Genomic DNA, 24091 nt, shown 5'->3' with positions numbered 1-24091 from the left:
AATAAAGGTTATCGTTGTACCTACTAAATGACTGTAGCTCAGATTGCTCAAGAAGTTAATGCTGGTTCTGATAGAAAGGTGTCAGAATACAGTGTCAGAATTACGTTTGTTAATGAGTGACAATGAGTTCACTGTACTAAAATGACCCCCACAGTCACCAGATCTCAACCCAATAGAGCATCTTTGGAATGTGGTGGAACGGGAGCTTCGTGCCCTGGATGTGTATCCCAAAAATCTCCATCAACTGCAAGATGCTATCCTATCAATATGGGCCGACATTTCTAAAGATTTCTATAGTATCTATAGTATATATATATAGTATAGATTTCTAAATGTATAATATATATAAAAACACAAACAATCAACCAACACATAACAGTTAAAAACTTTTCTGAACAGAAAACAGAGCTGATGGTGGAAGTCTCTGTAAGCTCCACAGTACACTGTGGTCCACTTGCATGTATTACATTGGAAGCCTCCCAGCGCTAGAGGCTCTATTGCTACATATTCCCAATTCAGCAGTGTCCTGATGAAGTTGTCGAGGCATGACAGCTGAAGACCAGATGATGGGGATCGCTGTAGCACCATGCTGGAGGCAAACAAAGTTTTCCGGGGACTTCTGTGGACACACTGGGTCGGTGCAGAAGTCCAAGCCGTTCCACGGCCTCAATTCAAGACGGAACAGCGACGCAGCCGAGACTCAGCAGCCAGGAAGCATAACATCTCAACATCATGCCGGACGCTGATGACGCTTGCCCGGTGCAAACTTCAGCCACCATGCAGTTCAAGCCCAAGGGAGACCACCAGTGAGCAGCCGACACCCGCAAGAGAGAGCAGCCGCAGCGAGCAACATCAAATGTCCTTCAAACCAAAACCAACCGCAACAATTCAAACAAAAACATCAGAGAAGCGGTGAAAAACGGCGAACAACGTCCTCTCAGTGGCTGCCAGCAATCAGCAACAGTCCCAATTATAACTTTGACTACAATTTTGTTAGACTAGTCACAAACATAATAAAATAAAATAAAATCTAAATCTAATAGTACAGTTAACATGATTTGTTGGTGGAGAAACGGCGAACAGACAACGCCATCGTCCTCTCCCCCACGTTGCCATATATATAGTAGTATGCACATTTAACATAAGACATGAGAAGACAAAAACGGCTTAAAAAACTTTTCCCCAATGTCTGTTGGTCTTTTTTTGCCTTTTCTCAACCTTTGTATCCCATTATTTATTTTCTTTACAGATTTTATAGATGTTATTGGCAGATCAGTAGAGTCTCTGTTTATGGCCTAAGGGACAGACCCAGGCAAGCATTACAGACAAAGCCTCTATAACTCAAGTCAGTTCACTCAATGGCCTATTCAAAACACCCCCGGGCAGCTATTTCAAGTCCTGCAAGTACAGTACTATATGCTTGAATGGGGAGAAGATATATTAAACTTCTGTCAAAATTACATTTAAATAACATAAACGCAATTGGACAAGAATGGTTTTTATAAAATCGCCCTGCCTAAGATCAAATTATGCACACGCAAAAAAGGCCAATGCTCTTTGAGATTGGATCTTTGAAATATAAGTCAGGAAATCTATTCCTTCTTTATACCAAAATAAGGAAAGGATTATACCAAAGCTTCTGAGAGGAATGTTTGAAAGTGAGCAATACCAAAAAGCACAAAACATGCTTATTCACAGTTATGTCATATTTACAGTCAGACATTCTTACTTCACACTGCAAAGAACAGTTCTTTTGTTTGTTGGATCAGTGTCCATTAAGCAGGTTGGACAGAGTGAAAACAACAGCTATGTTCTAGATATCTATAATACTCTGCACCTGTCTAAATCCAAACACTTTAGAATGTTTGAAATATCACCATTTATTAGCATTTGTTAGGTCTGTGAAAACCAAAAGTTTTAAAATCAGTTCAGTTCAGCACTTCCTCCAAATGTATTAAGCACAGTTCTCACCTTGATTCAAAATGCACACAAACAGCATGACAGCAGTACAAAATAACATCCATAAGATGAGCCCCTGAAATATCTGATGAGTCACAATATCCACATGACTTCCTCTCACGACCTTGCAAAATTACAATCGTTCAACACTGGCTTTAGAAAGTGCAGAATAAGTCATGGTTGAGAGGAACGGGGCTTTTTTTAATAGAGGGCCAACAAGAGTCCTAGACCCTCTGCTCACATCATCAGGAGCTCTTCCAAGTCGGGTGTTTTGTTTAAAAGCTGTCATAACAACTCGAGCCAACTGTGCGGTACTTGGGGTCAGCAGTATTGAGGACAGTTTCTGCTGTGCAATGAGGGTTTACACTGTGGAAATCAGATTCAGCTGCGACCAGATAAACTCACAGCTTTAGCCACAAAGCTCTGAATACAAATCTCATTAGCAACTACAAAATGAAACCGTGCCAACTCAATGCTGTATCTTCACTCTATAAAGCAGATTATCATAGTGTGTGCACTGAACGCTCACTTAAATGCAAATAGAGATAAATTACTTTCTTAATTTGTGTTTTTCACTCTCCTTTGAGCTTTCCTTTTGTTAAGAATTAAGATTTTGGGTCATTCTCATACAATAGATTTTCTGATTTACAAAATGTTGACTTTTCAATTTAATCCCTTTGTCCCATAAACGTGGATGATGAGTATTTATTTTAGTTATGACCAATTATAAAGGATAATTAAGACATTGAGTGTGATATAAACAATAAAAATAATTTAAGAATTTAAATAAATGTCAGTACAAACACGCATAATTTAAAATAAATCAATAAATTAATACAATTACTAAATTAAATCCTTTATACTGTAAATCTTGCAAGTAAACAATAAACAATGTAAGAGCAATGGCACATTTAAATTAACCAAAAGTAATTTTATTTACTAAATATAATAACAATTAAAGCTGCAAGCAGCATTTATTGGGATTCGAGCAATTAGGCCTTTAAGTCACATGCATAAAAAGTTTTATATTTTATTTAGCAAGCTTATAAACATCTTGATCATAGAGAGAAAATACCATTTATAGCCAATACAGGCAGTTTACCATAGGAAATCTATGTTATTAAAGCTTTTTAACAACTGTAGTGCCACCTCCATCTACATAAAAGTTTGCCTGGTTCTTTAAAGTCATATGCCCACCTATTTTCGTTAAGTTTTGAGTTTTTGTTCAGGATTAATAGGCTTTTGAGCATGTTTTGCCAGATCTATTCTATAAATGACACTAATATAGCGACCCAAAGGGTAAAGTTTTAATAACTATTGATCAGGAGAGTCCAGAGAAGCATTCTGCAGTGGTTTGGTTGTGATCGGGCAAAAAACCTAGGACTAGTGTGCAAAAGTAGGTTAATCATAAAATTTAACAAACAATTTAATTGACAGCAGTGGTTATTGAGGCAAAGTTGTTCAACATGAGGAGATCTATCAAATGATATGCATTTTGTTTGGACATGTCAAACACCACGTGATTATAGAGCTGTAAAACTCGTTAGAGCCAACTAGTGGTTTATTTCTTTCAAAATTCTTACAGACATAGTATAACTTTATTTTATTTGTGTAGTTATACAAATGGTAATCCATAAGGCAAAAACATGGTTTTATTATAATAACCTCCCGACTTAAATTATAATAGCCTCACGACTTACTTTAAAACTGTAATAGAAGGGCTAATATAATAATGCACATAACTTTAGGATGGCCACTGGTGAAAGATTGTCTCTCTGCTTTGTTTTATAAGAAATATTGGTAACACTTTACAATAAGGTTCATTAGTTAACATTTGTTAACTACATTAGTTAACATGAACCAATAATGAACTGCACTTGTAAAGCATTTATTTATCTTAGTTAATGTTAATTTCAACATTTACTAATGCATTATTCAAATCTTGTTAACATTAGTTAATGCACTGTAAAGTAACATGAACAAACCATGAACAGCTGTATTTTTATTAACTAACGTTAACATAGATTAACTAATGCTAAACAGAGGTGTTGTTCATGGTTAATTCATGTTAACCTATGCATTAACTAATGTTAACTAATACAACCTTATTATAAAGTGTTACCAAAATATTTCTGTCTAGAGTTCCTAATGTCCTGTAATGTCAACTTTTATATAGTAGTACTAGTCAGAATTTCAACACCAGGCATCCATCAAAGGGATGTTAATACTTAACTAGAGTAAAACTACTGTAAAACAACATACCGCAACATATAGATGATAGGAAATATGGAATGATTTACTATCAGATATTAAATATTTTAGGTAAAAAAAGTTTTTTTTTTTTTTTTAATCTTTAAAGAAACATTTAATGGCACAAGAGTAAATTATTGATTTTGATATTTGGAATGAATTTTGGGTTTGTATGTTTCATTGACTTTTTATTGTAGTGGATTTAATGTATTTTTGTATTTTTTTACTTGTTGGGACGTCAGTAAGAGTAACCACTGCCTAGGTACTGGCTGATGGGGAACCAAAAAAAAGAGAAATGAACTTGGATCATAAATGAAAAAAGAAAATGTTGAATTTGTAATGTTTCTTTAGCACTCTTGGTTCCTCAGAGTGTGTCCATGCATATATGTAAAATTTATTATAAATATCTCATTTCATTTTGAAGTTCTAGACCAGGGGTGTCACTGTCCTTAAGTTTAGCTCCAGCTTGCCTCAATAGACATACTAGAAACTTCCAGACAGGTGTGTTAAGACCTTGATTAGCTGGTAGAGGTGTGTTTAATTGAGGTTGGAGCTAAACTCTGCAGAACTGTGGCCCTCCAGGAGCAGGATTGGCCACCCCATTATAGATAGTTACAGTATATTTATGAGTATAAAAATGACCCATGGGCAACATTGATTGGATTTCACTTCCTATCATAGTTTTGACATTTGGACATTATTGTTTAGCTATTGACCTATGTTATCAAATTTCCTGTGGTGGTTTTGGCTCATTTGGACTAGCAGTTTTGAAGATAATCGCAAAAGTTTTGTAAGTGCTAAATTACACTGTTACACAAACCATAAGGCAAAACCTGCCATGTTTGTAATTGTTGGACTTGGCAAGGATTAAGGAGTATAAGGAGGTGACTTCCGTGAAAAACACTGGCTTGAAACTTCTTACGCTACTTCAAGGCATTGTGCTGATGATGCAAACTATGTTTTTTGAGATACACCAATGTTCTCATAGACTATGAGCATACTGGACAAAGGGACTGCATGCCACTTATTATCAGATTAATGATTGTGTGTGGTTATAGCCATTTTATGACATTTTTTCCTCTTACAGTGCCACCAAGTGGACAGTCATTGCAATTGTATTCAAGTGACCAAAGTTTTGCGAAAATATCTCTTTCCTTTCACAAGTTATAGTCATTTTCGTAAAAGTGGCCCCCGACCAGTTGAACATTTTGGTTCCCCTTAGCGACCATGAATTGAATTGTAAAACTGATTTTTTTTCATAATTATTTATAGTCTCACTCCAAAGAACATTTCTACAGTGTTTTGGTTCCAATCAGGGAAAAGATGTGGGAGAAGATTACAAAAGTAGGTTTTTGGAAAAAGCCAAAATACCCGAAATTTTTCCCAGGCATGGGTTTTGTCCGTCCCGAGCCAAGGATTACAACGATATAAGACACTTGAGCCCACGCCTAACGGTTAAGGAGTTATGAGCCATTTCATACTTTTGCTCGCTGTAGCGCCCCCGTCAAGCCGATCAGGGCGTGCCTCGGTGACGTAGGTAGTCGGTTTGAGTACCACCAGCCCTGAAAGTTTCAAGTATCTACAACTTATGGTTTGGTCTGCCCGATCAGTTTTAGATGTTATGCATCCTAATTATGCATAGCTTCTTCAACAGAGGGAACATTTATCAAATGCACATTTAAACCAATTTTTGTCCTTGAACTTGGGAGTTATTTTCTAGAATGTTTTTTGATTTTAAAAATAACACTTTATAAAAAAATATTTAAGTTTAACCTAGTTAAACAAAATGAGAGGGAAAAAAACTACTGACGTATAAAGTCAACACGTGTAAAGTAGTGGTAACACTTAACAATAAGGTCTTATTCGCTACCATTATTTAATGTATATTTTTCTGCAAGTTGAATTCGGAAGGTGATTCACTTCAGAAGGCCTTTATTAACCCCCCGGAGCCATGTGGAGCAGTTTTATGATGGACATTTGCACTTTCATGGACTTCAAAAACTGTCACTGCCATTATAAAGCTTGGAAGAGCCAGGGCATTTTTAATATAACTCTGATTGTATTACTCTGAAAGAAGAATATCATATACACCTAGGATGACTTGAGGGTGAGTAAATCATGGGATAATTGTCATTTTTGGGTGAACTAACACTTTAACTAATTAACTAATGAAACCTTATTGCAAAGTGTCACCCAAGTGATATAGCCGATTAAAGGGACATGGAGTTTTTCAGTATCTTGATCAATTATGTTTTTTTTTTAAATTATCTTTTACATGGAGTTTCTTGAAATTCAAGAGACATGTTTGTCATAATTTGAGAATGACCCATTCACAGCTGCACAATAAAAGCACGAAAGTTGACTTCAGAAAAATATTGCACGAGGGATTTAAAAAAATGACAGGTGAAATTCTTCAATGAAAGTTCCTTAATCCCGCTTATTCCTCAGCATTCAGATGAGACGAGCAGTGGTTTATTTATTAATTCAGAATTCGGGGCCGAGACAGTGCTGAAGTAATCTGTATTACTCACAGACTCTAATCTTGACGAGCTCTGCCAAGAGGGATTACCCTACAAACACATCATAAGTGATGTCAGGAGAATACTCATAAGCACACACGCCACTGCATCAAAGGCTGCGGACGGCTTGTCATGCGTTCAAAGGTAAAACACACTTGGCAGGAAACGGGAATTATAACCAGATAGGCAACACACAGAGTCTTGGAATACATCAGACAGGCTCTCAAAACTATTGGAGGGCGGAAGAGTGATAGAGAGCTCTTCAACAGCACGGATGTGAAGAAAGAATACATAAAATGAACAGGACAGGGCTATCATAAGCCATTTTCATACTGTCAGAACTCTGTAGAGCATGCCCTGGATGAAATAATCATTTAAATTTCAAATTTAAATTTTTCCCTGTCCCGCAGTGTACTTGGCCTGAACTTGTAACTCTTTTCGTTGTATGAAAATTTGTGATGTATTGTAAGACTATACTCACCTAAAGGATTATTAGGAACACCTGTTAAATTTCTCATTAATACAATTATCTAATCAACCAATCACATGGCAGTTGCTTCAATGCATTTAGGAGTGTGGTCCTGGTCAAGACAATCTCCTGAACTCCAAACTGAATGTCAGAATGGAAAAGAGGTGATTTAAGCAATTTTGAGCGTGGCATTGTTATTGGTGCCAGACGGGCCGGTCTGAGTATTTCACAATCTGCTCAGTTACTGGGATTATCACGCAAACCCATCTAGGGTTTACCAAGAATGGTGTGAAAAGGGAAAAACATTCAGTATGCGGCAGACCTGTGGTCGAAAATGCCTTGTTGATGCTAAAGGTCAGAGGAGAATGGGCTGACTGATTCAAGCTGATAGAAGAGCAAATTTGACTGAAATAACCACTCGTTACAACCAAAGTATGCAGCAAAACATTTGTGAAGCCACAACACGCACAACCTTGAGCCGGATGGGCTACAACAGTGGAAGACCCCACTGGGTACCACTCATCACCACTACAAATAGGAAAAAGAGGCTACAATTTTCACAAGCTCACCAAAATAGGACAGTTGAAGACTATAAAAATGTTGCCTGGTTTGATGAGTCTTGATTTCTGTTGAGACATTCAGATGGTAGAGTCAGAATTTGGCGTAAACAGAATGAGAACATGGATCCATCATGCCTTGTTACCACTGTGCAGGCTGGTGGTGGTGGTGTAATGGTGTGGGGGATGTTTTCTTGGCACACTTTAGGCCCCTAAGTGCCAATTGGGCATCGTTTAAATGCCACGGCCTACCTGAGCATTGTTTCTGACCATGTCCATCCCTTTATGACCACCATCACCATCCTCTGATGGCTATTTCCAGCAGGATAATGCACCATGTCACCAATCTTGAATAATTTCACCAAAAAAATTAAACATGACAGTGAGTTCACTGTACTAAAATGGCCCCCACAGTCACCAGATCTCAACCCAATAGAGCATCTTTTGGATGTGGTGGAACGGGAGCTTAGTGCCCTGGATGTGCATCCCACAAATCTCCATCAACTGCAAGATGTTCTCCTATCAATATGGGCCGACATTTCTAAAGAATGCATTCAGCACCTTGTTGAATCAATGCCACGTAGAATTAAGGCAGTTCTGAAGGCAAAAGGGGGTCAAACGCAATATTAGTATGGTGTTCCTAATAATCCTATAGGTGAGTGTATATTTATATGCTAATATATCATATACCCTATATTGCCAAAAATTTTGGGACACCTGCCTTTACATGCACATTAATTTGAATGACATTCCATCCTTAATCTATAAGGTTGTATATGGAGTTGGCCCAACTCTTCTGGGAAGGCTTTCCACAAGGTTTAGGTGTGAGTTTATGGGAATTTTTGATAATTCTTTTCTAGAAGTGCATTTGTGAGGTTAGGCACCGATGTTGGACGAGAAGGCCTGGCTCACAGTCTCCACTCTAATTCATCCCAATGGTGTTCTGTGGGGTTGAGGTCAGGACTCTCATCCATGTCTCTGTGGACTTTGCTTTGTGAACTAGTGCGCAGTCATGTTGGAAAAGTAAGGGGCCATGCCTAAACTGTTCCCACAAAGTTGGGAACAAGAAATTGTCCAAAATGTCTTGGTATGCTGAAGCATTAAGAGTTTCTTACACTGTAACTAAGGGGCCAAGCCCAACCCCTGATAAGGTAACTTATTGCATGGCAGCCCATCATGGTACCATGCTTGAATTCAATGAACTCGTGAGAGTGACCCATTCTTTCACAAATGTTTGTAGAAGCAGTCTGCATGGCTAGGTGCTTGATTTTTATACAACTGTGGCCATAGAAGTGATTGGAACATCTAAAACTCAATGATTTTGAGGGGCATCCCAATAATGTATTTTAATGCATATTATCTGTTTCTACTTTTTTTGTGCAGAGCATGTTTTGAACAAAAGGTATAGATTGTAAAATGCACATTGGCTGTTACAATGACTAGTCGATTAGCTGTTTGAACATTGTGAATTCACTGTACATTGGATAAACTACAATTATGTACGACAGAAAAAATTGTCTTCCGTCCAAAAATGTACATAAGTCGATGAGAATGAGACAAAGCAGACAGCTAAAATATACCAAAAAAATGGTGATATTCGGTTGTGACAGTCAAGGCACAACTTTAAAGAAAATGAGGTCACTTTATAAAGGGAAATTAGTGTATTCAGCTGTATGTGGCCATTTGGCACACTGACTGGTTGTAGCATGAATAACTTTGGTTACAATATTTCAAACATTTCCAAAGTCCAGCATAAATCATGACTCTACTGACAAGAAAAAGAAAACCTGAACCATGAGACAGAAACACTAATGACTGTACAGTACAGTTTCTTTAATCACAGTCATAGCTGGATCATACATTAAATGGGAGAAAGACTGACCTTATGGAAACTGCCATAGAAAATCTTCTTAATTTCAGTTCCTTCGAAAGTCACCGTTTGAAATTCACCCTTGTAGTCGTAATTGAAAAAGGTTAATGTTTTCCCTCCATCTGAAGACAGACAAAAAAAATTAGACTCAAGTGTCTTTTAAGTCAGCAGTTCTCAACTGGTTTTGTTTTTTAGGACTAACATTTTGCACATCAAGTGGGAAATCCACACAGTATTAAAATTATTTATTGTAAAAAAGATAATACAGTGCTTCCATGCTCTTGGCAGCAAATCATTTATGAACTGTGGTAAGCACAAAACCATGTTAATTCTCATGGTTTATAAACCCATATTAATGCAACCTTGGTGTTGTGTACATTTGTATATGGTATTTGAGAATACATAATCTGTATAATTTGTGCCAAAGGACCACAGAGTTTGATTAGATACACAGCCATCAACATCAACAACATCAAAACAATGCTGAGTGTTTTCTTCTCCTTTATGAAAGCGGATAAGCCTATGTATTTTTGCAGCGTAATTTTGCATAATTATATAGTTGGTTGCATTTTATTTGCATTTAGCAGATTTGCACATTTTGGGTTGCGACCCACCAGTTGAGAACCATTGTTTGAAAAACATTTAGTTGATAAAGAGAAGAAAACATTATGTTTTGCATTATAGTACAGAATTTAACTTAATATTTATTTCTTTTTTACAATTTATGTTGGGACTGCACACGAGCATAAGGGACATCAAAAAGAGTAATACTTACTGTCTAGGATAATGCCCACCAAAGGATCATTGTTTTTGTCTAGGATTTCCCACAATGCAAAAGGTTCCTGAGGAGTTTCAGGCAGTATACGAAAGAGCATAGATATAGTGTAGTCGGAGGGAAGGCCTTCGGGATGTAGATACCTGTAATCATAAATCACATATAAGTAGTTTTAGGACAAAATACAAGAGTTGTGCAATCGGTATCTCCTTCGCATCATGTTTGAAGCAATAAACTGAAACTAATCTTTCAGATTTTTTTAATGATTTTTTTTAGAGGTGCTAAACTAAACTGGGGGTAGGGAAACAAGATGGCCACAAATTAAGAATTTTGTCCTCATTTTACAAGTAAATAAATAATGTATCCATGTTGTACTAAATCACTACCTTGTTTTAGTACAGTGTGGCCATAATTCACATAAACAAAGGACCAACTTTGTGGGAAGCAGGGCAGAGATCCTTGGGAAAGTCTCGAGTCCCATGGAAGAGCTCTGGAAGGATAAAAGAAGGATTGACGAGTTTGTGTCTATTTTGTGATTGAAGTTACTGTTCACCAGTTCCCACCTTCTTCTTTTTTGAGCCTTTATAGCATTGTGAAACCCAAGAGGAAGGAGGAATGCGCCGTCAAAGAGCCCTTGCCACTGTGAAATCCGCAGTGCCATCGAGCTGAGCAGAGTCTGTCGCCATGGATGCTCGAGGCAGTGGGCTGGAGTGACTTGCCAGGGGGACCGGTTGAACTCGCTGTCATCCTCTTGGGTTGTGGAGAGGTGGCTGCCATTCAATAGGGGATGAAGGAGTTGTCACTGTATGCCTGAGGCTGTAGCCTTTTGCAGTCCGCCATGATGGGGAGGAGCAGGGAACGGGGGTTTTCGCTGCCGAGTGCCCAAAGCCGGAGGATCCGTCGCCGTCCATCAGGGGGCGTAAGAGTCAGAGGGCCGTCCACCAAGGGGTATCTAGCACAACTGCCAAGCCTCCTCATCCTTCCGTCTCCTTTTCTCCTGCCTCATCCGACCTTAACGCCAGATGCTGCAGCTGTATCTGCCATGACGCCCGGAGTAGAGCGCAGTCTCGTGGGTGCCCTGCAAAGGGCGATGGGGTTATGTGGCAAGCAGGGTGAGGCCAAGACCCGTGGGAACAGAGCAAGGCCAGTGACATGAGTGCTAATAAGCATTATCTGCATGCCACATCAGTCACGAGTTCCATAGAAGAGCTCCGGAAGGATAAAAGTAGGAGTGACGACAGGGAAGAATGAGAGAAGACCAGGCCTGGACTTTATTTTGTTTTAGTTTAGTTTATTTAACTGCCACTTTACTTTCGTTACATTTACTGTTCGCCAGTTCCCACCTCCTTCTTCTCTGAGGTAATAAAATTGTAACAGTGGTGCCGAAACCTGGGAGGAAGAAGGGGCATGCTGTCAAAGAGCCCTCACCACTGTGGGAAATCTGCTGTGCCATTGAGTTGATAACTATTTTATTTCCACATGCCATGTACGGAGCTCCATACTGAACAATTCATCCAAATATCGCATTTGGCATCAGACTTATGTGAGTGTATTTTGGTATTACATTTTTTATTTTTGTAAAAGACCATTAGACCTAAATTCGGCAGGCATCAGACTATATGAGAATTAGTTTTTTTGTTTTGTTTTTAAGTCTTGAAATTCACGGTGGATCACCTAATTCTGTCTATATTTATTTTTTCTTCATTTATATTTCTAGTGAGTAAACAAAAACAGAGAGATACCGCACTTATGATTTCTCAACAAGAACACAAACCTTACTCTATCACCCAACATGGTACAAACGCTGTACAACAGTGAAATTAAATTGTCAATGTCAGATATTACAACACAGGAACTGAAATTTGATCAAATAAAACAAATAACTAAAATAACCACAGATTGATATTAAAGTGCTGCAGTAGAACACGCACAGCCAGTAAAACAGATCTTTTACTTCAAGAGCACCTTCCACTAAAGAACATATGTGAACTGTATCCAGACTGCTGCCCTTACCCTGTGAGTCATTGGCCTTTCTCATAATCACAGATGAGATTATCATAATAACAGTGCAGTAGTAATTCCCGGCTGCCTGAGTGCAAGTGAGGCTGTGGTTTGCGAGATTTACAGGAGAGGAGACCCTTGTGCTGAAACCCTCCACTGTAATAATAGCGCCCCCCCACCCCCGAGCGCAGGAAATTGAACCTAATCTAAATATTATCACATGCTGGGGAGGAGAAGGAGGGTCAGTGCTCAGGTTCAGGCACAGAAGCACAATCACTCTTTATGCTAACTCTACCCCTAACCCTAACTTAAACCGCTTCATCTAGATTTGATTAAACTCAATCTATGTTATGGCTTCGATTTGACAGGTGACATGTTACAGCTAACATACATTTTTCTCATTTCAGAGAGTTTCAGTTGAGCGTAATGGTATGCGCTCTCACATACTGAAACACACACATACCTGGTAGGCTGGGAGACGAAGGCGTCCTTGTGCAACCGGTAGCAGGGGAAGCTGTTGAAAGTCCCAGGCTCCATTGAGACACCTTGCACACTGCTGTAGTGCTTCTCAACCAAACCAAACATCTCCATCATACGGAAACCTGCAAAGGACAACAACAACAAAACGTCAAATATGCTAATCTAAAGAACACTAGCATTCAAAATTTTGTTTTTAGGTGGCATTTATTTGATTAAAAACAGTAATACTGTAAAATGTTATTACAATTTCAAATAACTGTTTTATATAATATAATATAATATAATATAATATAATATAATATAATATAATATAATATAATCCTAAAATGGTATTTGAATTTTAGCATCATTACTTCAGTCTTCAGTGTCACATGATTCTACAGAAATCATTCTAATATTCTGATTTGCTGCTCAAGAAACATCTCCAATTATTATCCATTTTGAAAACAGTTGGGCTGCTTAATGTTTTTTGTGGAAACATTTCCATTTTTTCAGAATTCTTTATAATGTTTATAATGAATATAATGTTTAAAAAAACAGCATCTATTTGAAATCAAACATTTTCATAACAGTATAAACATATTTACTGAAACTTTTAAATAAATAAATAAAAATCATACTGACCTCAAATGTTTGTATAGTATATGTACATAAGAAATGTTGAAAAAAAGAATAATCCAGGTGGCTTTTTTATTTTTTGATGTATTAATTTGTTTTTCTATGTTAAAATATTTTGCTTTACCAGCCTAATATTAAAATTATAAATTAGATTACAAATATTGTAAAATATATAAAATATATTATAAATATAATACAATTATTAATATATATAATATAAATGATCTCTTTAAAGCATATTATCCCCCATAAAAGTTTTAACAGTGGCTGTGTTTTTTTTGCTTTAAAAAATTAAAGCAAATTAGGTGTGTTTTTTTTCTCTCCCTTTCTTTGAGATCTAAATAATGGTGTGAGAATAACATGAACCACTGGTCCTAATTAAATAAAGGCCCTGTTAAATACTGACAGTGTATGAATAGATCTAATTCTTGAAAAAAATTCCTCAGATCCTGTCCTCCTACCGATCTCACTGCTGGTGTGTTTTATGTAGAGGTTACTGTGAGCCAGGCACATTTATTGTTGTCTTACCAGCTAAAGTGTTCCCACTCATTAACACCGAGGGACAAGCTGTAAAAGAAAAACAGAACAGAATGCAAAACCTTTCAATTGCCGAGAACAAAGTGATTTTCGAAAATTACACGTTACATCATGATGCATTCAAATATTTCTGTGCAGAGACCATTTTAACAGCAATAGATTTCAAACTTGTATTTTATACTTGACGTAAACTCATGTCAATTTAAAGTAATCCAAAACCAATTACCCTGCGATATAAAACAACTCTTTAAACTTTATTCGTCCTTAATAATCTCACAAAGGAAGGTATGTTATCACTTGCCTAGTTAAATAATGTTAACCAGCAAATGTCAAACATGGCACTCCAATAATTGTAAAAACGCAATGAAACAGAAGTAGTGACAGATCTTTTTAAAGGCCAACTGAAATCAAAATGTAAGTTTTTTAGCTTTTAGTATGACTGTGTTAGCCTTAAAGTTGTGGATAAACTGGTGCTGTATGTTCCAAAACAATGACAAAATTTGCCTTTAGGAGATAAAAGCTAATAAAACTTAGTCTCTCATTTCCGTTAAAACGAATTACAGATTTTGATGACATCATTGCAGATTTCCCCTTCTCATCAAATCTTGTCCAATCAAAGATTTGGTTTCACGCAAAGGTGGACAAAGTACACAACTCTATTACTTGAGTAAAAGTAAAAGTACTACTGGTCAAATATTACTCCGTTACAAGTGAAAGTTGAAAAAACAGATTTTTACTTGAGTAAAAGTAGAGCAGTATTTGCTTTCAAAAGTACTTAAGTATTAAAGTAAATTTCCTTTTTTTATGCCAATGCATTATTTTATTATTGTTGTATAAATGCACACTGTCATCATGGTTTAAGCCATTCAGTGATGCGCCATCTGACATACTAGCATACAACTAACTTAAACTCATTTAAATACTTGTAGATAAGTTACAAAGATCTATACAAAGCTGCTGTCACTTTAAGGCCAAATGCACAGATCCAATACACTGATACACATCTGATATTCTCCCAACTTTACTCTTCTCTTTCTCCCAGACGTTTATATTTTTAATATTTTATAAGACATGCACCAATTGTATGCCAACTAAACTAATCTTGATTTTTTTTTTTTAAACTGAAACATACTTTCAACGTATGGCTATGGGTGCACACACTTGTGCCTAAGAACCGTCTTCTTCCATTTTGCTATGAACTGATCAGTGTTCAAACAAAGTTTGGAAAATGTATATGACCCTATAAGAGTGGTTCCCGACAGACTGTCTGAAACAACAACAACAAAAAACCTGTTAAAAACCTTCCAAAATATGGAAAAAATCATCCTCCGACTTTCAGAGCTGCTACAGAAACGACTTTCGACCTAGATAGAAATATAGTGGAGTAAAAAGTATGATATTTGTCTTTCAAATGTAGTGAAGTTAAAGTCATAAGTTTCCAGAAAAAATAATACTCCAGAAAAGTACAGATACTCAAAAAGTGTACTTAAGTACAGTACTCAAGTAAATGTACTTAGTTACTGTCCACCTCTGGTTTCACGTGAGTTTCACACAGCGAGCACACACATACAAACGTCTCTGGTCTAACACGCTGAATAATGCGGCGCGTTTCAAGGCTTTAAGTAAACTAAATGATTGGAGAAGTCCTGCATATGTTAACCAAAGAGCTAGAGCCGGCCCTGATGTTTACTTGTTTGTCCATTTTCAATCGCATCGTCGTACACTTCAGCGATGATAAAGACCTATTTATTTCCACATCCTATAAACCACTATCTTTTTCAAGCGTCACCTCGCAGCATCTGTGAAAGGAAAGATAATAAACTCCTAATATATGTTTGTTTCCTTTTGTTCCTCATTTGGTGATTTATATAACCCTCTAATCTTGTCATAATTGTAAAATATATTCATTAGTTGGACTGTTGTGCTCGTGCTATCGAACTGTTCATGAGAATTATGTTTGTGTTTTTGGGATGTAAGGGATGACTTTTTCATTGAACATAATAGAAACAACATTGCTTTCACTTATTGACGACATCGTAGCCATCGTAGCCAGAACAGATTCTGCCATAATCGTTGCCTGTGTACTAGCGTACGTATGTGTAGGGTGGAGCTATCAAAATAGGGGTAAGACCCTTTTGTGGTCGAGGCATGTTTGTTTTGGTGATTTTAAATATCAAAATGGGTTACCAGACATGGCTTACCCCACCATTAAAAAATAAATAATTAATAAGTGCGCGCTGATTATTTGTTCACAGTAACAACTATAACATTTATAAACTAGATAGGGTGCATTTCTGTTTCAGGCCGACTTTAATACAGTAGGTTAAACAATATTCCCAAAGACTAAAAAACATAGTTTGAAATCACAGGTGTTTCTTACGTCACAAACTACCCTGTAACAAATCGCGTCAGCGTGCAGGCGGGCTTCAGCATATCATTAATGTTGCGAAGCAGGGGAGTCTCAAAAGGTTATCCCAGTATATTTTTTCTGTTGATATGAAAAATCGGGTTCATTTAGCAATATAGCGGGTGAATTATGTGATGTATATTATGATTAACTATATGCCTTTCTCCACTGAAGTTCTAAGTTGTTCAAAGTGTGTCTACACTGTTATCGCTCGCTCACAACCAGCGAAAGACTGTCTACACTGTTGCAAAGCATTTGTCCTTCGTGTCAACACATCATAAATAGAATGAGTCACCGTTTTTTCAGTCAGACATTTGTCACTCGCGTCATGCCGCATCCAGTGTAGACTACATCACGGTTTATAATGGGTTCTATTGTCTTTTGTCACGTCCGGTGTAGACATGGTGGGATGCTGATTTTTAGAAGGCAGCTGTCTGACTCTGAGATGGCAAAATAAAAAATTCTAAATCAAAAGTTGTATCTGTTAACATTTGTTAAAGTGATAGTTCACCCAAAAATAAAATAAAAATCATTTAGTCAGCCTCAAGTCGTTCTAAATCTGTATGAATTTCTTTCTTCTGCTGAACACAAAGGAAGATATTTGGAAAAATGTTTGTAACCAAGCAGATCCACTGACTAGTATTTTTGTTCCCACTATGATAGTCAATGGCTGCCAAGATCTGCTTGGTTATAAACATTATTCCAAATATATTCCTTTGTGTTTAGCAGAGCAAAGAAATTTATACAGGTTTGGAACAACTTGAGCGTGACTAAATAATGACAGAATTTACTTTTTTGGGTGAACTATCCCTTTAATGCACTCAACACACAATGAAAAATTATAATAGTAACACTTTATTTCACTGGTCCACTTTAAACTATACTAACTATAAGGAACTTTCCAAGTACCTGTCAACTAACACCCGTTTCGCACATACTCCGTCTGCAGTGCGTATGCGGTGCGTGTTGTGGTGCGTACGCAGTGCAGGAGCCGCACACCCTGGTGTGCTTTCACCTATGCTGCGTTTGTAGTGTGCAACTGATCCGCTGTTGTATACCACAAACACAGCATTTATTTATTATTTTTTATTTAAAATCCAAAGGTTGTTACTGAACATGGCTCATCATAGATGTCAGGTTTTAACGTTCTACATTTAAACAATATTTTATTCAATGAATTAATTCACAAACATTTAAAATTAGAACCTTAAAATAGGCTATTCAAAAACAGCCGACTCGTCTTTTCTTTCGTTTTTAAACCCTTTTAAAAGAAACCCTGCAGGTTGCAAAGAACTTGGTTTTCTACCTCCAAGAAAAGACGAGATCATTATTCATTATGGCACTTTTTTTTTAACCTAAATGCCAGGTAAGGTGACATTTCCTTGCTTTATTTGATTTAAAGAAAAAAAAGCCATGTTGACTTTGAAACAAGAGTATATGCATCTGTAGTGAAACTACTAGATTTTCGCTTCAGTACATGTTTATTTTAATGCAAGCAATGTTCTGTCATTTTAATGCAGCAGTGCAGCACAGCAAAAAATACTCGGTACGGAAACGATCGCTGCACTGCTGTATACACACCGCTCCTGGAACGGACTGATGGACAGCATCCGCGTGCAGTGTGAAAACTGTAATCTGTTAACATGGGTCCGGAAAAAAATACGCACCACATACGCACTGCAGACGGAGTATGTGTGAAACGGGCATAACGCTCATTAGAGTGGACTGTAGTTGGCTGTTAGTTTAGTGTTAGGTTTTAGGGTTTGGGTTACTAGAATAAGTTGACATACTTACTTGCAAAGTTAGTTAACCCCTATTCGCATGGGACTAGTATTTCCTGGGGACCTCTGGTGATTTGTAATAATTGCAGAGAATGTCTGCGATCTTCATCCCGTGCGAATCAGCCATGTCTGTAATTTGTAAAGTAAAAATTCCCCCGCAAATGACCTACCATATTTCACCGAACACAGAGGTCCTGTGATAATATTAGCCCCGTGTGAATCGACATCTCTGTGATTTGGCCAGGAATAGGTGGTTTGTATATCATTTTCACAAGGTTATTGTTTCCTGTGTGCATTTCTATCTTTATCTTTCACAGAGAATGGAGGCTGCATTAATAATGCGCACCCTTATAAAATTCCCGCACGGATACTTTCACTTTAGAATGAATACCAATTTGGGAGCAAAATGCTTAAATGGTGTGTTTAATATTAATATCAATACTATTCTTAATGAACAGTACAATGACAAGCTGGCTTAAATGGGCGCTTTTACATTTAGCTTTGAAACTGAATCTTCCGCCTTATATTGTCAGCTTCTCACTCGTGATAAATGAAATCTGATTCCTGCTGTCTGTGCTCAGTTCAGTTTTTATATTGAAGTGTCTTTAGTCTAATATAAGGCAATGAGGCAATGAAGGCCATACTATATTGTGCATTGTACCACCATTTAGCCATGTAACATTCACAGTATAGCATGTACTGTATCTATGTAAGATTTTTGCTTACAACTAGCAAGTTCAACCACATGTCACAGTGCACTGGAAAAGGTCGTTTCTGTGTATTCTCAAAGGGACATACTGGCAGTTGCAGCCTCACAAACAAAAGTTATGAGCTGTTCTTCTATTTTCTTGAAGGCATCCAGATCGTCCACAAAAAACACATGTCTTTCGCTAGGCTTGCTGGCGATGTTCACCAGCTCCCCGTAGTCAGCATCAGCGAAGCCAATGGCAAAGATGATGTAGCCTACAGTGAAACAAGAAAACATTACTTTTATTGCAGCATTTAAAGTTCTATTTTTAACATGACAGAAACAACCAAACCACCAGACAGTTGGTGTTTTTTAGTTGATGCTGTTTGCTATGCTCCTTTTTAGATTCATAAGACATGAAAATGAACTCAATATGTTCAAGAAATATTGAGATTACTCACCCTCCATCTGCATCTCCTTGGAGATTTTGTTGACATCATCCTGAGAGCGCCCGTCCGTGAGCACCACCAGCACTTTAGGAATGCCCCTCCGTACACCCGCGTCCTCAGTAAAGATGGCCTCCTTCACATGCTTAATGGCTCGGCCTGAATCAAGAGTCATAAACATAGACGTTACTGCCTGCCTAAAACCGTGCAGGATTTACACCACTTCACGGACTCTGGGTCGCCAACAAGTGATGGATTTTACAGGAACTTGCATCCTGACAACGTGATCTGAGTTTGCCAGAGAAACATATTTTGTTGAAACTTCACGCCAGTACCTGCAGAGAGCTGGAATGATGATCAATGAGGTGAAAGAACAAAACCTTTGACAATAAATAAATATTGAAAACAAACAAATTTTCTTTGAAATGTTGTTAAAATGATGCTGTTGTGACAAGTGATTTCTGATACTTTTCCTTCTATGAGCGTTGCTCACCAGGATTATTGCAAACAGTCATGAAATTTTCTGTTATTCATCATTTTATTCATCAATAGCACTTCTGAGAGTACTTCGACTCTGCGAAGTAAAAAGTCCCGGCTAAAAAATCCTCCCTCACATCTCCCCCTCCCTCTCACATTTCTGTCAATTTCTGTTCTTTTTACTGCACCGAGTCGAAGTACTCCCAGAAGTGCTATTCCGCCATACATTATAGTTTCCCCCTTTTTTATCCGCTTAAAAGCGCCACGTTTTATTTTATGTCACCATACTTGATCGTTCAACTATTCGTGTAACTGTATTTAAACAGGGAAAACGTGGAAGTGTTTGGTCGCATCTAACTTGATCTCTGTTTGGTTCCATAGTGAAAGAACTGGGCTTAGTGGGCTAAGCTAAATGCTATCAGAATGTCACCGCGCGTCAGAGAGATTAAGTGCACGCACTGAGACGAGAGAGGTATGTATCAACTAGTTTTGGTAAAGGGAATAACAGTTTAATATGAAAAAGCGGTGAATTATCCCTTTAACTTTGAGGTACATCTCCTCAGAAAAAGTGATGTGTTATGATTAGGGGTGAGGGGAGGGTGGTTTGATTGGTTGGCTGGTTGGTCGGTTGGTTACAAGAGTTGGCAGACACAGTGTTAATTTCTGTGACATATTTGTATTGTAAGAAAAAAGTAACATCTGAATGATTCCCCTCTTAAGGCAATTACTGATAGCCTAACTTACTGACCCTATCAAGCAAGATTTAAAAATGCTGAATTCTAGGTAACTTTACCAGGTTTCTTTAAAAACTGATATTTACAAAACAAAAAAAATATTATATATAAATTGTATTATAATTAAAAAATACAATATTTTGTTAGAAATGGCAAGCAGTTGTAAGTTTTATTAAGTTAATAGTTTATTATTTACATAAATAAAGCCTGGAAAATATGATGGCACCTGGCAAACAACATTTGAAAAGAAAAGAGAGTGAGAGTGGATGATTTTTGCAATTAGAGGTTTTTGGCAATAGTGCCAGTAATAAGTGTAATAGTGTGATATAAAAATAAAAAAATAAAATAAAAAAAATAACAAAAAATTTGACCAGGCAATGGATAAAACAAAAAAAACCTTCTCAGAGTCAAGTAAAAAACAATTAACATTATAAACAATTATTAAATCTTATTTATTAATAAAATTATAATTTATCATTTGTAAGGTACTAACTTACTTTCTACAACTGACTGGTGGCTTTTGCTCAGTTTCGATATGATGCCATATATATATATATATATATATATATATATATATATATATATATATAGAGAGAGAGAGAGAGAGAGAGAGAGAGAGAGAGAGAGAGAGAGAGAGAGAGAGAGAGAGAGAGAGAGAGAGAGAGAGAGAGAGAGAGAGAGAGATTTACATATATATATTTATACTAAAAACAAATGTGTTGTTGTGTTGTAAGGCGTTAAGTGACTAGTTTAGTTTAAAATGATATTTTCTGTTTATCACTCTTAAAACTAAACTACTTTAAACTGTATCCATTAACCCCACAAGTTGTGTCAGATAAGGCTTTTTTTACATGAATTAACACATTTAGGAACCATTACCCAAGAACATAAGCTTTCATTTGCACCTTGTTGGGTCAACATTTGTTCCGCTGGGGATAATTAATAAAGAAGGAAAATTGTGCGAGACAACCCCGGTCTTACCTACTATATTTAATCTCCCAAAACGGCAAGTATTTAGCACAGTGCGAAACAAAGCCAGACCGGTAATACGAGCCACTTTTTCCATGACACGTCCTAGCCGTCACTCCCAGCAGACCTGAACTGTAGGATCTTACAAGCTGCACTGCACCCATTTCAATATTTTACCATTATCACCAACTTGGCACTGCGGGTGCAAGACATCAGCCAGGCTTCTCATTTCTAATTTGCATCTCTAATCATTCTGAAACGTCTCAGGTTTCCACAGGATCAGTGAGTATTAGACAAAATCCCCTCACAAAAGCTGCGCTCTGAATAAAATATGGATTGGTGTCTGAAATGCTGTACTTTGACGATATATTGCATCGAATTGAACAGGGGGACCCTGTGGCTATGCCTGACTGACTTTTGAGGCTGCCTCTTTCTCTTTTTTGGCTATTCTTTAGCTCCTGTCAGAGGGAGACAAATGACGGACTAAGGAAGCAGACGGCAGCACCCTGTGAAGTGTGAGTTATTTTGTTTAAAAAAAGAAACAGGTAAGAACAAAAGAATTTAGAGTGCAGATTGGAGTTGTGGCCAACGGTGGCCTCGAGTTGACGGGGGCAACGGCGCTGCTGTTTGACTGACAGATGAGCACGACATCATGACTGCATCATCAGTCAAACGTGTGCTTGGACTTTATCAGTTCATTTGTGTTTGTGAGCTTTCTCACTCTGTTTGAGAGGAGACTAGTGAGTATAAATCAACTATAACCCTCACAGCACACTAATTTACACTCATGTAGTGGTCTGAGGAACAAAAAATTATAAAATCTATTAAAAACATTCAAATAAAATGAACAAAAATTAAATACACAAATTAATTATTATAATATGAATAGAAATTATAGCTTCAAAACCATCCTATAAATGCATCATAAAAGTTATCTATATGATTATAGACTTATAACTTAATTTCAGTATATTTTGTTACCACCCTCTTTTGCTACCTAAAACAGCCCTGACCCATCAAGGCATGGACTCCACTAGACCCCTGAAGGTGTGCTGTGGTATCTGGCACCAAGATGTTAACAAAGATAATCAGTGTTATTTCCTTCACCTGTCAGAGGTCATAATGTTATGCCTGATCAATATATATATATATATTAGGGATGGAACAATACAGTTAGTCCACGGTTCAATACATACCTTGGTTTTTAACCACAGTTTTTCGGTTCGGTTCGTTTTTTTTTTGCTATTCTATTCTTAGGCGACAGGAACAGAAAATGGTTACGGAGAAAATGCAATACTCTTTCTTTATTTTACTTTAAAGACTTGAAAACCCTTACTTAAACTTAACACTTTACCTAAAAAACCCTTTTACACATTCCCAGTGTATTGCATAGTATAAAATTTAATGAATAAATGTAGGCTTAAATTAAAACTACAGAGTCTTCAATATACAACATTTATTAAAGGTCTTTTTTTTTAAATTAACATCATTTTAGAGGTGAACTGTCATAGGCTGCTGCTGTCAATTGAAGACCTGCTCACAGACGCACGCGATTTTACTTTCACTTTAGACAACCGACTGTGTTTATATGTGAACCTTGTGTGCATTTGACAGTAATAGTTAGCGTAGTAAGACTGTCAAGTAATCACGTGTGTTTGACAGACGTTTAGTGCGCGCGCTCATTGCAAAACAGTGCATAAGCATATGCATATGATTGGATATTTGCTCAAATCAGAGCGTAGACTCACAGGCACACTCAAAAAGAGCCGAAATAAACTGAGAGGAATATTTCAAATGGAGGGAAATGGAAATAATTAATTAAATGCAAAACCGAAAAAAACGCAAAAAAAAAAACTATTCTCGTCACTTCATAAAATAATTGTAGAGCCACTGTAGTGAGATGGACTTTGTAATGATGTCTTTAGTGCCTTTATGGGTCTTGAGAGAGGAAATTACATCGGTGTCAATGAAGGTCTGTCTGAGCCATCGGATATCAACAAAAATATCTTGTTGAGTATTAAGGTCTGAATGTTTCTCTTAAATATTTTGATGTTCAAAATTTTCACAATGGTATATATATATATATATATATATATATATAGAGAGAGAGAGAGAGAGAGAGAGAGAGAGAGAGAGAGAGAGAGAGAGAGAGAGAGAGAGAGAGAGAGAGCGAGAGAGCGAGAGAGAGAGAGAGAGAGAGAGAGAGAGAGAGAGAGAGAGAGAGAGAGAGAGAGAGAGAGAGAGAGAGAGAGAGAGAGAGAGAGAGAGTTTGAGTAAGTGTCACATATAGGCCATATAAAAACTCTGAAAAAAATCTATAAAAGTCTAAAAATCTGAGACCTTTGAACATCAAAACATTTTAGAGCAACATTCAGACCTTAATACTCAGAATTAACTTTTTTCTTTTCCAAGTTTAAACACATTGAATGAGGCCAATCACTTTGATCCTCACCTCATCCTCTGCATATGAATGTATGAAAATGCAGACGAGGGATTAGCCCTAATACCCTCAGAAAATAAGTCATGCTCATGTTTCAAATGAGCAGTCCGCTAA

At 37.2% G+C, this 24091-nt stretch overlaps 1 protein-coding gene across 10 annotated transcripts in view; it reads right to left on the bottom strand.

The window, feature by feature from the left end:
• Positions 1-24091, bottom strand: part of col14a1a (collagen, type XIV, alpha 1a) — a 177623-nt gene that overhangs the window by 38920 nt on the left and 114612 nt on the right. For all 10 annotated transcript variants that reach the window (XM_067449025.1, XM_067449017.1, XM_067449019.1 and 7 more), the window contains exons 28-33: positions 19373-19516; positions 19022-19186; positions 14027-14065; positions 12864-13002; positions 10400-10542; positions 9637-9746 (exon numbers count right to left, since the gene is read on the bottom strand). In XM_067449025.1, coding sequence (XP_067305126.1) covers positions 9637-9746; positions 10400-10542; positions 12864-13002; positions 14027-14065; positions 19022-19186; positions 19373-19516 — 740 coding nt within the window. The remainder of the gene's footprint in view (positions 1-9636; positions 9747-10399; positions 10543-12863; positions 13003-14026; positions 14066-19021; positions 19187-19372; positions 19517-24091) is intronic.

Source organism: Pseudorasbora parva, chromosome 7, assembly GCF_024679245.1.
Source record: "Pseudorasbora parva isolate DD20220531a chromosome 7, ASM2467924v1, whole genome shotgun sequence".
Classification (NCBI taxonomy): domain Eukaryota; kingdom Metazoa; phylum Chordata; class Actinopteri; order Cypriniformes; family Gobionidae; genus Pseudorasbora; species Pseudorasbora parva.
This window is presented reverse-complemented; position numbering and strand designations above follow the sequence as displayed.